The sequence below is a fragment of the Vitis riparia genome, chromosome 17 (genome assembly GCF_004353265.1).
Source record: "Vitis riparia cultivar Riparia Gloire de Montpellier isolate 1030 chromosome 17, EGFV_Vit.rip_1.0, whole genome shotgun sequence".
Taxonomy (NCBI): domain Eukaryota; kingdom Viridiplantae; phylum Streptophyta; class Magnoliopsida; order Vitales; family Vitaceae; genus Vitis; species Vitis riparia.
This window is the reverse complement of record NC_048447.1, coordinates 11,843,045-11,859,526: the sequence shown is the minus strand read 5'-3', so window position 1 is coordinate 11,859,526 and position 16,482 is coordinate 11,843,045. Positions and strand designations below refer to the sequence as shown.

The following is a 16,482-nucleotide window of genomic DNA, read 5'->3' as shown; positions in this document are numbered from 1 at the left end:
TTGTTTGCTTTGTCTTCACCTACAACCTCTTATGTAGCTAGCCTCCTTTTGTTGTTGCATGAATGGTTTGAGCTCTTTATTCTCATCCCATGCATGTATTTATTAAACAAGCTTGTATTTTTGTTGAGCCTGATTGAAGCTAGATTTGGACGATGGCTAGATTTCACCTTAGTAGCATCACTCTCAATTAATGCTTCGATATAAACATTACTCCAGATGCTTTAGCATTTATTCTTGGGAAGTCATCTCTAGTTAATTTACTTTGTCCTTTATGTAGGGCTTTATGCAGTCTCTTTCTCTATGGTTTTGAGTTCGTGGTTCGTGTCCCTTGTATTGATTCTTTTTCTCTATCTTATACCTTCAGATGATCCCATTTTCCTCTGAGTTCAGCAGACGCATTAGCATATATTTTTGGGTAGTCATCTCTAGTTTACTTTGTCCTTTGTGTAGGCCTTTATGCAGCTAGTCTCTTTCTCTAGTTGTATATATGGTTTTGAGCTCTTGGTTCTTTTCCCTTGTATTGATTCTCTTTCTCTATCTTATACCTTCAGATGGTCCCATTTTCCTCTGAGTCAGCAGATGCTTTAGCATATATTCTTGGGTGATTGTCATCTCTAGTTTACTTTGTCCTTTATGTAGGGCTTTATGCTTGTCTCTTTCTCTAGGGTTTTGAGCTCTTGGTTCTTTTCCCTTGTATTAAAGTTTTTTTCTCTATCTTATACCTTCAGATGATCCAATTTTCCTCTGAGTTCAGCCCTACACCCACCTTTGTAAATGGAAGTGGTCGCCAAAGTAAGGACAAACCTTCATAATTGAGTTCCAAGCAGACTGGATTAAGAAACCAGCAAGGGCAAACCCTTGGCATAGAGAAAGCTATGGTTTATTAAGCTACAAATAATCTTGGATGAATTTTAGAAATTGCTGAAAGCTACAAATAATTTTAAATTTTTTTTTTATTAAGCAAATAAATTTCAAATCAAACTATACTTGATACATAAAATTTATTAATTTTTAAAATAATTTGAAACTAAAAAAACCAATTTAACCATTAGTTCTAGAAAGTCATGGAGCTTAATAATATTAAAGACTCATAGAGTAAAATTTATTTTGAATGAATTGGCTAATTTATTATTTATTTTTGCATATAATCATACTTTATAAATTTTGTTCATTAGACAAATATACTTTAAGAGGGCGTTTGTTTTTTTTACTTTTTGTTGAAAACAATTTATTTTCAGAATTTAAGTTATTTGTTTTTCTACTTTTCCATGACTTCTTATAAACTTTTTGCTAAATAGAAAAAGTCAAAATATTTAGCTTTTTCTAAATAGAAAAAATAACATATTGGTTTTTCTTTATTTTTTAATATTTAATAGAAATAAAATATTACAAAAACAAACAACTTAATACTTAACACTATTAAGCATTAAAATTATATTTAGAATTAACTAAAAAAACAAACACCACCTAAATTAAGAAATATTTAATGCATTAGAATCATTACTAAGTATATAAATTTTTTAAAATAACTTGAAACTTAAAAAGTGAACCAATTAATACAAAAAATTTATGCACAAAAGTTGGCGTAGAATGACTATTGTTGCTCTTCTATATAGAATCATAGTCTTCAAATTTTTTCACTGACAAATAAACTTTAAATTAAGCAAAACTTGATGTGTTAGATTTATTAATGAGTGTAATAATTTAAACAAAAAATAATTTGAAACTCAAACTCAAACAATGACCAATTAATATAAAAAATTTATAGACAAAAATTGGTACACAATGACTATTATTTCTTTCTTTTTTTCTTTTTTCTTTTTGCACATAATGATATTTTTATGAATTTTATTATTAAAGAAATGAACTTCAAAATATAATGACACTATGTATTGAATTTATTATTTATAAAAATAATTTGAAACTACAAAAATAGATCTATTCACTACAAAAAAATAATAGGTTAAAACTAATATATTATAAGTTATGACTTTACTTTTTATCTTTTAATATTTTATGAATTTTCTCACGAATACGTTCTAAATTTAGTGAGACATAATTAATAATTTAATTTTTTTAGGAATCTTCTAATTTTTAAGAATAATTTTGAATTCAAAAAATCAAATCAATTGATTACAAATTAAATCAAAACATTTAATACTTTGTCCACAATTATATACTACACATGCACATGTAATTAAAAACTTTGCTCATTTATATATTAAAAAAATTAAAATTTATTTTTAATTTTTTTAATTAATAATTATTGTTTTTAAATTATCATTGTTCTTTTTTTAAAAAAAAAAAAAATTGATTATGCTTAAGATGTTAATCTTCACATTTTTATGACACATACTAAAATAATATTTTTATAAAAAAATATAATTTGTGATTTTAGTAAATTAGTATAATATTATTATTTATAATTTACTAAAAAATATTTATTTTTTTAATTTATTTGTATTTACAAAACTATTTTTAATTTTTATAAAACTTCAATTAAATTTAATTAATATAATTAATATCAGTGTTTTAAACAACCGAACTTGATCCACCGGTGTGACCATCAACTGAGGACCAAACCGGTTTGGTCTACCCTATTGAATCATTTGACAATTGAATCGTCCGCGAGCTAGCGGAGCCGACGATTGAACCGGTGAACCATATGAACCAGGCGGTTTCCCATAAACCGAACGGTTCTTTGGTTAAGTTTTTTTCATTTTTAAATCCAAAACAGATGCATTTTGCACGGAAGTGATGTCGCTTGGGTAAAAATCTCCCTTTTCAAGCCCTAACCCCTCTCCCCTTTGCCCCCATGCCCAACCGTTCCTTGCCCTCTCCAGGAGCCTTCCTCAGCCCCCCACCTTCGGCACCTCTAGCCAGCAGGCTTGCGCTGACACAGACGCCAATGGAAGACAGTGACGCCGATGGACGAATGCGACGTCGACGACTCCACTGACGGGAGTTGTAAATGTTGTTTGGCTTCCTTGTTTACTATTTAAATATTTATCATTTGATTTATCTAATTATTTTATTTGATATTTGTATCATTTTTAATTTCTAATTTTTTTAAAATTTGATTTTTAAATATGTGATTTTATATTTATGATTTTAATTTTTAAATTTATGAATTTAAATTTCTTAATTTCGATTTAAATCATTTTATTCATTTGAAAATAAATTTTTGGTTTTAAAATAAGTTTTTGGTTTAAAAATAAATTTAAATATTTTTAATTTTAAAATAAATATATGATTTTCAAATAAATTCTGGTTTTTAAAATTTGTGATTTTATATATATGAATTTAAATTTCTGAATTTGATTTGAATCATCTTATTCATTTAAGAATAAATTTTTTATTTTAAAATAAGTTTTTGATTTTAAAATAAATTTTAAATTTTATGATGTTAAAATAATTTTATGATCTTAAAATAAATATCTAATTTTCAAATATATTTTCTATTATCAAACGTATTTTTTACTTTTAAATAAATATATGATTTTATAAAAAATTTATGATTTTTTAAATTCTAATGTTTTGAATTTATGTTTTCAATTATCAATTGAATTTATGATATTATTATTATTATTTAACATTTTTTTTAAATTTTAATAACATATATACATAATATATATTATATATTTATGATGTCACTTATTCAATCGCAGTTCAACACCAATCCAATTCATGATCCATGAACCAATAACTTTTCTAATTTAATGATCAATCGATTATGAAAACATTAATTAATATTATATAAATTGAATTTATAATATTTTTAAAAATAACTTGCCAAACACCCTATTTTTATAAAATACTAAAAAGTTATTTTTTGCTCTTTTAACTTAACAACAGTTTTTAAAGACAAACATTACAAAACATGGCTAAACGGCCCTTAGCTCCTGGGTTTCAGCAAAAGATTCAAAACAGCGCCATCTTGTGGCCTCCGTCAACATGTTTTGTTGCCCAATTTTTGTGTAAGCTCTAAATAATGCTGCTTTCGATTTTTAATTCCTCTGTTCGTGCACCTATATGTTGCCATGTAGACAACAGTATAGTTCTTGATCCCCCAATCAGAGAAAACTCAAAAATCATACATAATTCTTTGCTCCACTACTAATGCATTACATCAATCTATCATTAATTAACTCTACCACACAAATTTCATGCAGCAATTGCCATGATTTTTGTTCACTAAGATCACATACCAACCCCTGCACATGCATACACAACATGAATGCATTTGCTTTTATTGAGAGAATGGTTTCACACACTTGAATGTGGCAACATTGGGAAGCATCTTCATTGTTTCATTGCTTCAATAAAGGTTTTGAAATTCTTGTAAGAAGATCCGCCTTCGCTTACACTCTTTCTAGTCATTTCCTTCAACTTCTCTGCATTTGCTTTTATACCATCATCAGAGACCAACTTTTCAATCTTCATCTTAATCTCATGTCTCGATATGAGTCCATTTTCATCTGGGTTCAACCCCAAGCCCACCCTCCATTTGTCGCATATGTAATTCTGATCAAGGAATTGATCTCCAACGTAGGGCCAGCATAGGAAGGGGACTCCCATGATTATGCTGTCCATGGTTGAGTTCCAACCACAATGGGAAAAGAAACATGCAACAGAAGGGTGAGCTAAAACCTCTTCTTGGGGTGCCCACGAAACAATCTTTCCATGGTCAGCTACTCTCTCAATGAAACCATCAGGGTATTCAGCAGCTGACCCATCGGTGAAGTCTGATCGGACAACCCATAAAAATGGCCGGCCTACAAGTTCAATACCAAGTGCTAATTCATTGAATTGGTGCTGGGTTAAGTTTCCGGTGCTGCCAAAAGCAACATAAATGACTGAGCCAGCAGGTTGTTTATCGAGCCAGCCTATGCAAGTTGAATCCTCAGGCCAAAAGTTTGCAGCATAATGACCCGGATCACGACTTGCAGGTAACGGGCCAATTGGTAATAAGTTAGGAATCAAGTCACAAGCAGATGAGTCAAGTTCGTAAACACAGTTGCAAAGAAGCCTCTTGGAAGAATTCATAAATTGAATAGATGTGAGATAAATTCGGAAAACCCACTCTTGTACCTTCAGATCAATTGGCCACTTCCAGGGCAAGCCGTTGCTGCTCAAGACTGGAATACCCTTCGACACGCAGATCAACTCATCTTTCAGAGGAGTTCCTGCAGAGATATTTGAATCATTTCTATCAAAACCAAGAAATTTCTTAGACAACAAGTTAATTTTAGAAATATGATATAAATTAACAAGTTGTAGCCTTAATACCATCAGTACTATTTACGATTCCGGCCTCAATTAGCTTTGGAATATGAAGTGCCAAAGCCCAGATTCCTGCTCCCATAGGACAAAAAAGGACCCCTTCGATTCCCATCTTCTCTGCCACCTCCATTGGCCACCGCTCAAGTGTTATGTCAGCAATAACACAAGTGATCTGCTCATCATCATTCGAGCGGTTGACTTTCTCAATTAAATCCTTCAAATGACCCGGCATGACTCTTGAACTACTTTCTGTTATCTTGAGCAAGTTTTTCCGATCGTCCCCTGGATCCAGACCATCTGGGATAGAGGCTAGCCCTATCCCACTCTGAGCCTCAGCCTCATGTGGGAGTGCAGCCAGCAGTTTAGCATGTATGAAGTCAGAGTTAACAAAGGTGACCTTGATCCCGTGATCAGAAATCCGGTGTGCAAGCCTCATAAGAGGAGCAACATGTCCTTGCGCTGGGAGTGGTATAATCAGCACATGAGGTCGCCTGCCCATGGTCCTTGCTAACTTGCCAACACTTCCACCCTTCTCTTTGCTCTGATCCCAAGCTTCACTAATACTGATACTGTTTTATTAGCCTGAGCCCTCCTTGGAACTGTATTTATGAATTTTATACCTATTGCCCTCCTAATTGAGGTGCAAAACTTTTTTCCCTTTCAAAAAACAAAGGGAATATGAAGTCCTCGCTAGCCTTTTTAACAATGAAAACTAGTGGAAGTTCACCGACACTAGAGATGGATAACCCTCGTCTCAGAAATGCAAGGAAAGGGAAGAACGTGAAGAATTTGAAGACCTTCACACTGGGATCAACCCTTGTTTTCTTCTTTTCTCCTCACCTTTCAATCTCAACCGTCTGCCCACACATATGCTTCCACAGAGCCCTAGCTGCTGCATTATTGGCCCTAGAAACCAGCCGCCAGACCAGCCCAACATGTGGGTTTGAAAAAAATACTTTCCTGAGCTGGAACCCATATATGGGCAAGCCCAACAAAGTCCATCTCTGATTTACGAATTTATTTTATTACCTCAAAGCTATAGGTTTGTGGGTCTGGCCCACACTTATTGTGGTGTAATCTCCTATGTGGTTAATTTTCTTTATAGTGTCTTCTATAGCACTCCATTGCACATGGAAGCATATTTAAGAATTTCATTTAGTTGGCTGCGTTACATCTCACAGTTTTATATGACTGTTAACGTTTAAGACAAATACGTATCACTGTTGTGACTAAGCTTCTCAGGCAGTTTTTTCTTCTTTTCTAGTGTTGCTGATGCATCAAGATATATATCTTTTGTTTTATGTGATGAGGAAGTCATCATCACGTTTTTCCTTCGTCATTTTGACATACAAACTCTTATGTAGCTTGAATCTCTTGTCTTTTGCATCATCAGCTATATTTGTCTGTTTCTGTTATAAACAAGCCTGTATTGATGTTGAGCCCTCCCTTCTACTTTATTTATGTATTTCATACATTATCTGGAAGCTAAAGTCTCTGGCTCATATCCTTTGTCACTTATCTTTGTATTTTGTCTTTATAAAGTGTCTTCTATGGCTCTCCATTGCCACTTATCAAAAGTCTAATTAAAAGATCATTTTTACTCTAATACTAAGTTGAAATCCAAAAAACGATTTAAAGATAAAAAGATCGAGAAAAAACAAAATTTAGGATTTCTTTTAAAAATAACTCCAACATCATTAGAATTTAAATAAACATAATAAAAGAAAATAAAAACTATTTAATCTTGTAGAAAGAAAGAAAATAATTCTAATATAACTAAATATATAATAACTAAATAATACATAATTCTAATATACTAACTAAATGTATCTAACGCCTTTTAAGATTGGATACCGTAGATGGGCCCTTTTAAATAATATTTCTTTGATGTGATGATGGGTTTGATATTTTAGTAAAATATAGTGGGACTTATTTTGGTTCTTTGATTATGAACTAATAATTGGTGATACTCCAAATGCTGTGATTATTTTAAATTATGGTTACATCGTAGAGGTCTTTTTCACAAGTATAATTGATTATAAATATAATTATAATTTTATTGTAAGACATTTGATAAAACCTAATACATAATACTTAATGATTTAAGATGAGTTTAAGTTAAATTATATTTAAGTCATTAAATTAATTGAGCAAATGTCTTCAATTATTTTAAATTTTAAGTTATAATATTTATTATGATTAATAATTTATGTGATTAGGTCGTTAAGATAATTTATCTAATAAATTTCTTTTACTTAGATAATCTTAGAGCAAACCGTGGCATTCACTCTCACCTTTTACAAAGCTTTACTTCCTTGATTTTCCAAGGGTGCTATCGCTGAAACATGATGGTTTTGGAGGCTATGTTGTTGAATGTCCCAAAACCGTATTGGATTAGTTTCACCATCACTTAGAACTTCTAGGTTGGAGCCCATTTGACCATATTATTTTATTCTTATTGTTAGAAAAATTAGGCTAATACAACCTAAAGTAATCACCTTAGAGATGGGGTGAATATGGTGATGGTATCATTTTACAAATTTAAATTATATGAATGCAAGAGACAATTATATACAAATATATAATAAAACAATATAAAAACAATTGTATATAAAATAAAAGAGTAAAGAAGACAGAATGCGAACACAAGATTTTTATAGTGGTTTAACGTAACCTAGCTTACATCCACTCTCTTCTAGCTTCAATCTCAAGTTTGAGGTTCCATTAATTTAAGGTTTTCAAACCAAGCCTTCAAGCAATATAATTGGATTATGGTTTCAATCCACTATCTTGGACTTTTGGCTCTAAGCACCCTTTACAATCTCCAAGAGATATCTTACTCTTGAACAACCCTTCAAGTGACACTCCACACTTGAGAATCCCTAAGTGATACCTCACACTTAGATTCTTCATCTCAAAGATTTAAAGAAGATAAGAAATAATTTCACAAAATCCTAGTACAAAACTTTAGGCTCAAATGTACAAGAAAAAATGGGATTGAAAGATGCACTAGTGATGTGCAAGTTTTAGAATAATGGTGTACTCAAAAATACTCTTCCAATGCTCAAATATATTTAATAAAGGTTTAGGAAGGTTAAACTCTTGAAACAATGAAGATTGAAGCTTTTGTATAAAGGAAAAAAACCAAATTAGCCATTAGGGGTTCTTTCGGTCGAGCTCCAATTCAATTGGTTCACTAGCCGTTAGCATTTAATGCATGACAGATGACCATTAGACCTCGACCGTCCCTTAACCACCCATCGACTAGACATTGACTGGTTGAAAAAGCATTCTAGAATAAATATAAGGTTTTTGCACCCTTCAATCGGTTGAGCTAAATGGGTCGACTGGTTTCTCGTCCGATTCAACTGGTTGAGTCGTTTTTTGCTCAACAACCATCCTTTTCAACTTAAAACCTTTTAAACAAGTTTAGAAAATATTTGACACAAGGTTTTAGTTGAAAACATGAAATCATCCAGAGAGAAGAACTCATGGAAAATATAGAATGAATCAAACTAAGGGATCAAGACACATCCAAAGAAGGATGAACAATGAACCCCAAAAGAAGATAGAAAACCCCTCACAATCTAACCCAATTTGTTTTAAGTGTGGTAAAGTAGACCACTATAAGAAAGATTGTAAGGTTAAGAAGAAAATTAATAACTTAAGCATTTCAAAAGACTTAAAAGACATGCTTTGTAAAGTAATATTAAACTCCTCAGAATTTGAATTAAGGGCTGGTTCAGATAATGAAAATGATATTTATCAACTTCTAGACATCGATGAAGACAATTTGAGTTAGACATCTAGTGATCAGGAATAGTGCATTAAAGGCAATTGTGATTGCCATCCTAAGACTATAAATGTCATAAGCCAAGAACAAGAATTGGTTTTTGATGTTTTAAGAAAGATAAAAGATGAAATTGTTAAGCAAGAACTTTATGAAGTCTTTAAGAAATTTGTCCATAAACCAGAAATTAAGAAGACAGTGAGTCCTTATAATCTAAATGAAATCTTAACAAGATTTAATCAAAATTCACCTAAATATATAACCATTAAGGATCTTCAAGAAGAAATAAGACAATATAAGAAAGAAATTCAAGATTTAAGACAATTCACAAGCTTAGGTTTAACAAACCTCAAAGACCATATCAACAAGATTGTTATTAACCAATGAAACTTTGAATAGGTTCTAGAATCATCACAAATCAATGAAGAAGTGACAAATTCATAATTAAATACTATTAGTAGGGTTATTTTCCAAAAGTGGGAAGTCTACCTAACTATAATAATCAAGGATAAGTTTGTCCTTAATACCATCACTTTGATTGATTCAGGAACAACTTTGAATTGCCTCCAGAAGGTTTAGTACCAACCCAATTTTATAAGAAAACTAAGCAAATGCTTTCAGAAGAAAATGGTACAAGACTTGTGATTGATTACAAGTTATCAAATGCACATATTTGTAATCAGGACATTTGTATTAAGCAAACCTTCATTCTAGTTAGAGACTTGAAGGAAAAGATTCTTCTAGGAGTACCCTTTTTAAACTCTATCTACCCTATTAGAGTAGATAACCAAGGTTTAAGAACAACACTCTTAAATAAAGAAATTCTCGTTGAATTCACTGATCCACCTTGTAAGAATTGAAGAACAAATAAGAGTTAAGAAAACTCAAGATGCAGTAGAAAGATTTAGGAATAAGATTGTTGGAAAAGTTTTCTCTAACATTCCTAGTCTGTTCTAGAACATAAAGTAGTATGAGGTAGAGTTACCTTATGAACCAAATTTTAGTGACAAAAATATTCCCATTAAAGCCAGACTTATCCAGATGAATAAGGAATTATTAAGATATTGTGAAAAGGTGATTCAAGATCTTCTTGATAAGAAATCAATAAGGAAGTCTAAGTCCCTTTGGAGTTGTTCAACCTTTTATGTTCAGAAACAAGCTGAATTAGAAGGAGGAACACCTAGACTAGTAATTAACTACAAGTCTCTTAATGATGCATTAAGATGAATTAGGTACCCTATTCCAAATAAAAAAAACCTTCTTCAAAGGTTAGTTAAGTCCAAGATATTCTCTTAGTTTGATATGAAATCAGGATTTTGGCAAATCCAGATTGCTAAGAAAGATAGGTATAAGACAACCTTTGTGGCACCCTCTAGACATTATGAATGGATTAGGAATATAAATACACCCAAGAATATATATATTTCGATATTGGGTAAGGGGAGAGAAAAAGAAAGATATCATATGCAATTTTATTTTATTTTTATAATTTTTTTCTTAAATTTCTCTATATTTTTTCCTTCATTTTTAAAAACTAGTAAAAACAACTTCTACTTGTCTTTTAAAAACTATTCTCTATTTTCTTTTGTTTCTAAAAATTGGAAATAAAAAACTATAAACAAAATAGTACTATGAATTTTTAAAAATAGTTATCTATTTTTAAATCATAGAGTCAAATAGGGTCTAATAGTTTGTTTGACCATGTAATTTGAAAACATTTTTGTGTTTTCAAATCGAACTACACTTATTTAGTAAAATTTATTAATTTTTAAAAATAATTCAAAACTCAAAAACCAATAATATGAGAAAATATTTGAACTAAAAACTAATCCAATTTTTAATAACTTTCCTATATTTTTTTTTCTTTGACATATAATTATATTTTTTTTCAAATTTATTCAATAGGCAAATAAACTTCAAATCAAGTAAGACTTGATGTGTTGGATTCATCAATGAGTCTAGTAATTTTTAAAAATAGTTTAAAACTCAAATGATTTAATTAATACAAGAATCATAGGGACAAAAATTGATTCATAATAACTCTTTTTTTCTTTTCTGCATAAAATCATATTTCTTTCTATTTTTTTTCACTAGGAAAATAGACTTCAAATCAAGAAAAACTTATTTCATTTAATTTATTAATAAGTTTAGTAATTTTTAAAAATAATTTGAAATTCAAATAGTGACCCATATTTAAAAAAATAATCTAAAAACAAATTATTTATGTTGAAAAAAAATCAATTATGCTTTTATGAAAATATTAATGTCCACATTTTTATAGCATATTTTAAAGTAGTACATTTTGTTATGAAAAAATATAATGTATAATTTTACTATAATATTATTACTATTCATATTTTATTAATATATATATTATTTCTAAGTACAAAATTATTTTTATTTTTACCAAGGCTTGAATTAAATTTAATTAATATTAGATACATTAAGTCTATGATTTTTTTTTTTTTATAAAATCAGAATATTAAAAAAAATATCCAAACAATGTTTTTTTTTTTTTAAGTGTTTTTAAAAACAAAGTTGCTTAGCACCATTGTTTTTAGAAACTGAAAACTGTTTTTTTTTTTTTTTTTTTTCTCTTCAAAACAATTTCTAAAAATAAGTGTGAAACCAAAGTTTTGTTAATCTCGATTTTGATAATAACAAAACAAGGTTTGAAACTAATGATTATATTTCAAGTCTAATTAATCACGAAGATTTTCAAAATAGCAATCACAAAGACAAAATATAGAATGTTTCCTTAAAAATCTTGATTAGTTCATGACCCTCTACTTTAAAACTAATTTCTTCATTTATAGCATTAATTCTCCTATGGGATGGCTAAGGTGTATATGGGATAATTAAGCTATCTTTTACTTTTTGACTTAGCTTTTCTATTAAATCTTGGTTAACAAAAGGATTTTCTTGAAATTTTTTAGAGAACTCAAATGACTTAAATAAAGGCTTAGTACTTTTATTGACAAAAGATGTTTTAATGTGCTATTGTGTTTCAATGATCTCCTCAACCCTGTTGAGTTGATCCCCTAGAGTCTTGACAAACATATTAGTGTAGTTGTTATATTCCATGATTTTCTTATCGTCTACTGCACTACTAGCAGTTCCTTTATCCTCTGTCTTAATCTTAAAAGGTGAAGCTCTTATTATTGTACCATTTAGATTCTTGTCTATCTTAGCTTCTAGAGGGTGAATGGATTTTATGACAATGTTTCCATATCATAGTTTTTGTGGATATATATATATTAAGCAAATAAATTTCAAATCAAACTATACTTGATACATAAAATTTATTTATTTTTAAAATTAATTTAAAACTCAAAAACCAATTTAGTTAGTATTAGAAAGTCATGAAATTTAATAACACTAAAAAGTAATAGATAAAAATTTATTTTGAATGAATTGACTAATTTCTTTTTTGCATATAATGATATTTTTGTAAAATTTTTCACTAAGCAAGTAAACTCCAAATTAAGAAAGACTTAATGCGTAGTAATTTTTTAATGAGTCTAGTAATGATTCCAAATTAGATTTATTAATGAGTCTAGTAACTTTTTAAAATAATTTGAAACTCAAATAATCATCAAATTAATACAAAAAAATATAGATAAAAATTGGTCTAAAATGACTATTGTTGCTTTTCTATGTAGAACATATATATATATATATACTAAATGAAGCAAAACTTTACAAGTTATATTCATCAACAAGTATGATAATTTAAAAAAAAAATTAATTTGAAACTCAAATAGTAACCGATTAATACAAAAAAATTATGGATAAAAATTGTTCCACAAAGACTCTATTATTTCTTTTTTTTGCACATAATTATATTTTTAAAAATTTTATCATTTGGTAAATGAATTTCAAATCAAGCAACAAATTGTATTAAATTTATTAACGAGTTTAATAATTTTTTAAAATAATTTAAAATTACAAAAATTGATATAATCACTACAAAAAAAAAAAAAGGCAAAAAATGATATATTATGAGTTATGACTTTACTTTTTCTCTTATAAACAAGTCAAACTTTATTTGTTTTTGAATTTATTTTAAATATATATATATAATTTGTGATTCTAGAATAATATTACTATTTATATTTTTACTAAAAACTATTTATTTGTAATTATAAAATTATTTTCATTTTAATTACACATCAATTAATATAATTAATATTATGCAAATTGAATTTATAATATTTTACAGAAATCAAAATAAAAAATTATTTTTTAAAAACAATATGCCAAATATCCGTATTTTTGTAAAATACTAATAAAAAAAAACTCTATTTTCTTTTTTTAAACTTAAAAACAGTTTCTTTAAAAACAAACATTACAAAACATTTGAATTTGGTAACAGTGGGAAGCATCTTCATTGTTTCATTGCTTCAATAAAGGTTTTGAAATTCTTGTAAGAAGATCCGCCTTCGCTTACACTCTTTCTAGCCATTTCCTTCAACTTCTCTGCATTTGCTTTTATACCATCATCAGAGACCAACTTTTCAATCTTCATCTTAATCTCATGCCTTGATACGAATCCATTTTCATCTGGGTTCAACCCCAAGCCCACCTTCCATTTCTCGCATATGTAACTCTGGTTCTGGAATTGATCTGCGAAGTAGGGCCAGCATAGGAAGGGAACTCCCATGCTTATGCTGTCCATGGTTGAGTTCCAACCACAATGGGAAAAGAAACATGCAACAGAAGGGTGAGCTAAAACCTCTTCTTGGGGTGCCCACGAAACAATCTTTCCATGGTCAGCTACTCTTTCTATGAAACCATCTGGGTATTCAGCAGCTGATCCATCGGTGAAGTCTGATCGGACAACCCATAAAAATGGCCGGCCTACAAGTTCGAGACCAAGTGCTAGTTCATTGAATTGGCGCTGGTTGAAGATTGCTAAGCTGCCAAAGGCAACATAAATGACTGAGCCAGCAGGTTGTTTATCGAGCCAGCCTATGCAGGTCGAATCCTCAGGCCAAAAGTTTCCAGCAAAATGACCCAGATGATGACTTGCAAGTAATGGACCTATTGATAATATGTTAGGAATCAACTCACAGGCAGATGAGTCAAGTTCGTAAACAGAGTTGCTAAGAAGCCATCTGGAAAAATCCATTTTTTGAATAATTATGAGAAGAGTTCGGAAAATGGTCTCTTGCATCTTTGGATCAATTGGGCAGCACCAGGGCAATGTGCTGCTGCTAAAGACTGGGATATCCTTTGACAGGCAGATCAACTCGTCATTCAGAGGAGATCCTGCAGAGATATTTGAATTATTTCCATCAAAACAAAGAAATTTCTCAATACTTCCCTGGTATCAACAACAAATTAATTTTAGAAGAAGTTGAAGCCTTGATACCGTCAGTGCTACGTATGATTCTTGCCTCAATTAGCTTGGGAATGTGAAGGGCCAAAGCCAAGATTTCTGGTCCAGCAGGAAAAAAGGGGACCCCCAGGATTCCCATCTTCTCTGCCACCTCCATTGCCCACCACCCAAGTGTTATGTCAGCAACAACACAAATGATCTGCTCATCATCATTCGAGTGGTTAACTTTCTCAATCAGATCCTTCAAATGGCTCGGCATGACTCTTGAAATGCTTTCTGTTAACTTGGGTAGATCTTTCCGATCGTCCCCTGGATCCAGACCATCTGGGATAGAGGCTAGCCCTATCCCACTCCAAGCCTCAGCCTCATGTGGGAGTGCAGCCAGCAGTTTTGCTTGTATGAAGTCAGAGTTAACAAAGGTGACCTTGATCCCATGATCAGAAATCCGGTGTGCAAGCTTCATAAGAGGAGCAACATGTCCTTGCGCTGGGAGTGGTATAATCAGCACATGAGGTCGCCTGCCCATGGTCGTTGTTAACTTGCCAACACTTCCACCCTTCTCTTTGCTCTGATCCCAGGCTTCACTGGTACTGATACTGTTTATTAGCCTGAGCTCTCCATGGAACTGTATCACCGGTGTGCAAAACTTTTTTCCCTTTCAAAAAACAAAGAGAATATGAAGTCCTTGCTAACTTTTTTAACAATGAAAACTAGTGGAAGTTCACCGACACTAGAGATGGAAAACCCTCGTCTCAGAAATGCAAGGAAAGGGAAGACCGTCCGCCCACACATATGCTTCCACAGCTTCACAAAACATAGCCCTAGCTGCTGCATTATTGGCCTTAGAAACCAGCCGCCAGACCAGCCCAACACGTGGTTTTGAAAAAAATTCTTTCCTGAGCTGGAACCCATATATGGGCAAGCCCAACAAATCATATTGGATTGTAGCCATCTTTTCTGTCAGTTTTTTCTTCTTTTCCAGCGTTGCAGATGCATCAAAATATATATCTTTTGTTTTATATGATGAGGAAGTCATCATCACGTTTTTCGTTCGTCTTTCACATACAAACTCTTATGTAGCTTGAATCTCGTCTTTTACATCATCAGCCGTATTTGTCTGTTTCTGTTATAAACAAGCCTGTACTTATGTTGCTGAGCCCTCCCTTCTACTTTATTTATGTACTTCATACATTATCTGGAAGCTAAAGTCTGCGGCTCATTTCCTTTGTCACTTATCTTGGTGTGTCTTCTGTGGCTCTCCATTTCCACTTATCAAAAGTCTCATTTAAAGATCATTTTTGCTCTAATCCTAAATTGAAATCCAAAAAGAGACTCAAAGATAAAAACATCGAAAAAAAAAGGGAGTTAGGATTTTTTTTATTATAAATTCTCTTAAACATAACTCCAACATCATTAGAATTTAAATAAATCTAATAAAAGAAAATAAAAACTATTTTACTCTTACTTCAAAAAAAGAGGAGTTAGGATTTTTTTATTATAAATTCTCTTAAAAATAACTCTAACATCATTAGAATTTAAATAAATCTAATAAAAGAAAATAAAAATTATTTTACTCTTACTTCATAAAAAATGAAGAAAATAATTCTAATATAATAACTAAATATATTAGTAACTTCTAACACCTTTGGATACTATAGATGGGTCCTTGCAAATAATATTTCTTTGATGTAATGATGGGTTTGATATTTTAGTAAAATAATATTTCTTTGATGTAATGATTATGTACCAAGAAATCCTACAGTGCCTTCCGAGGGGATTTGAACTAAACCTTTTGGTTTGGATACACTTCACTTGCCATATGGGCTAACTTACCCCTATTATATATTATGCATTAAACTTATATATACTTAAACTTATTATATAAAGAAAATATTAAAAAAATATTTTAAAGAATAAATTAATTATAATTATTTTATAATTAAATACAAAATTTTCTTTTAATTGATTACCAAAAATATAAAAATTATATAATTTTCTTCATAATATTTTTAATATCATTAATAATTAATTAAATATTAAAAAATTATATATATCATAATTTATTTTA

At 30.4% G+C, this 16,482-nt stretch overlaps 2 protein-coding genes across 2 annotated transcripts; both read right to left on the bottom strand.

Annotated features, from left to right (window-relative positions):
- Window positions 1–4,029: 4,029 nt before the first annotated feature.
- LOC117904948 (UDP-glycosyltransferase 83A1-like) lies at window positions 4,030–6,143 on the bottom strand. The gene is made up of 2 exons (XM_034817779.1): window positions 5,290–6,143; window positions 4,030–5,186 (listed from the first exon to the last, which is right to left on the bottom strand). The coding sequence occupies exons 1-2, from the start codon at window positions 5,780–5,782 to the stop codon at window positions 4,303–4,305; spliced, it is 1,377 nt and encodes a 458-aa protein (XP_034673670.1). The 5' UTR covers window positions 5,783–6,143; the 3' UTR covers window positions 4,030–4,302.
- Window positions 6,144–13,447: 7,304 nt separating this feature from the next.
- LOC117904951 (UDP-glycosyltransferase 83A1-like) lies at window positions 13,448–15,044 on the bottom strand. Its single transcript, XM_034817782.1, has 2 exons — window positions 14,448–15,044; window positions 13,448–14,344 (listed from the first exon to the last, which is right to left on the bottom strand). The coding sequence occupies exons 1-2, from the start codon at window positions 14,938–14,940 to the stop codon at window positions 13,461–13,463; spliced, it is 1,377 nt and encodes a 458-aa protein (XP_034673673.1). The 5' UTR covers window positions 14,941–15,044; the 3' UTR covers window positions 13,448–13,460.
- Between the last annotated feature and the right edge of the window lie 1,438 nt (window positions 15,045–16,482).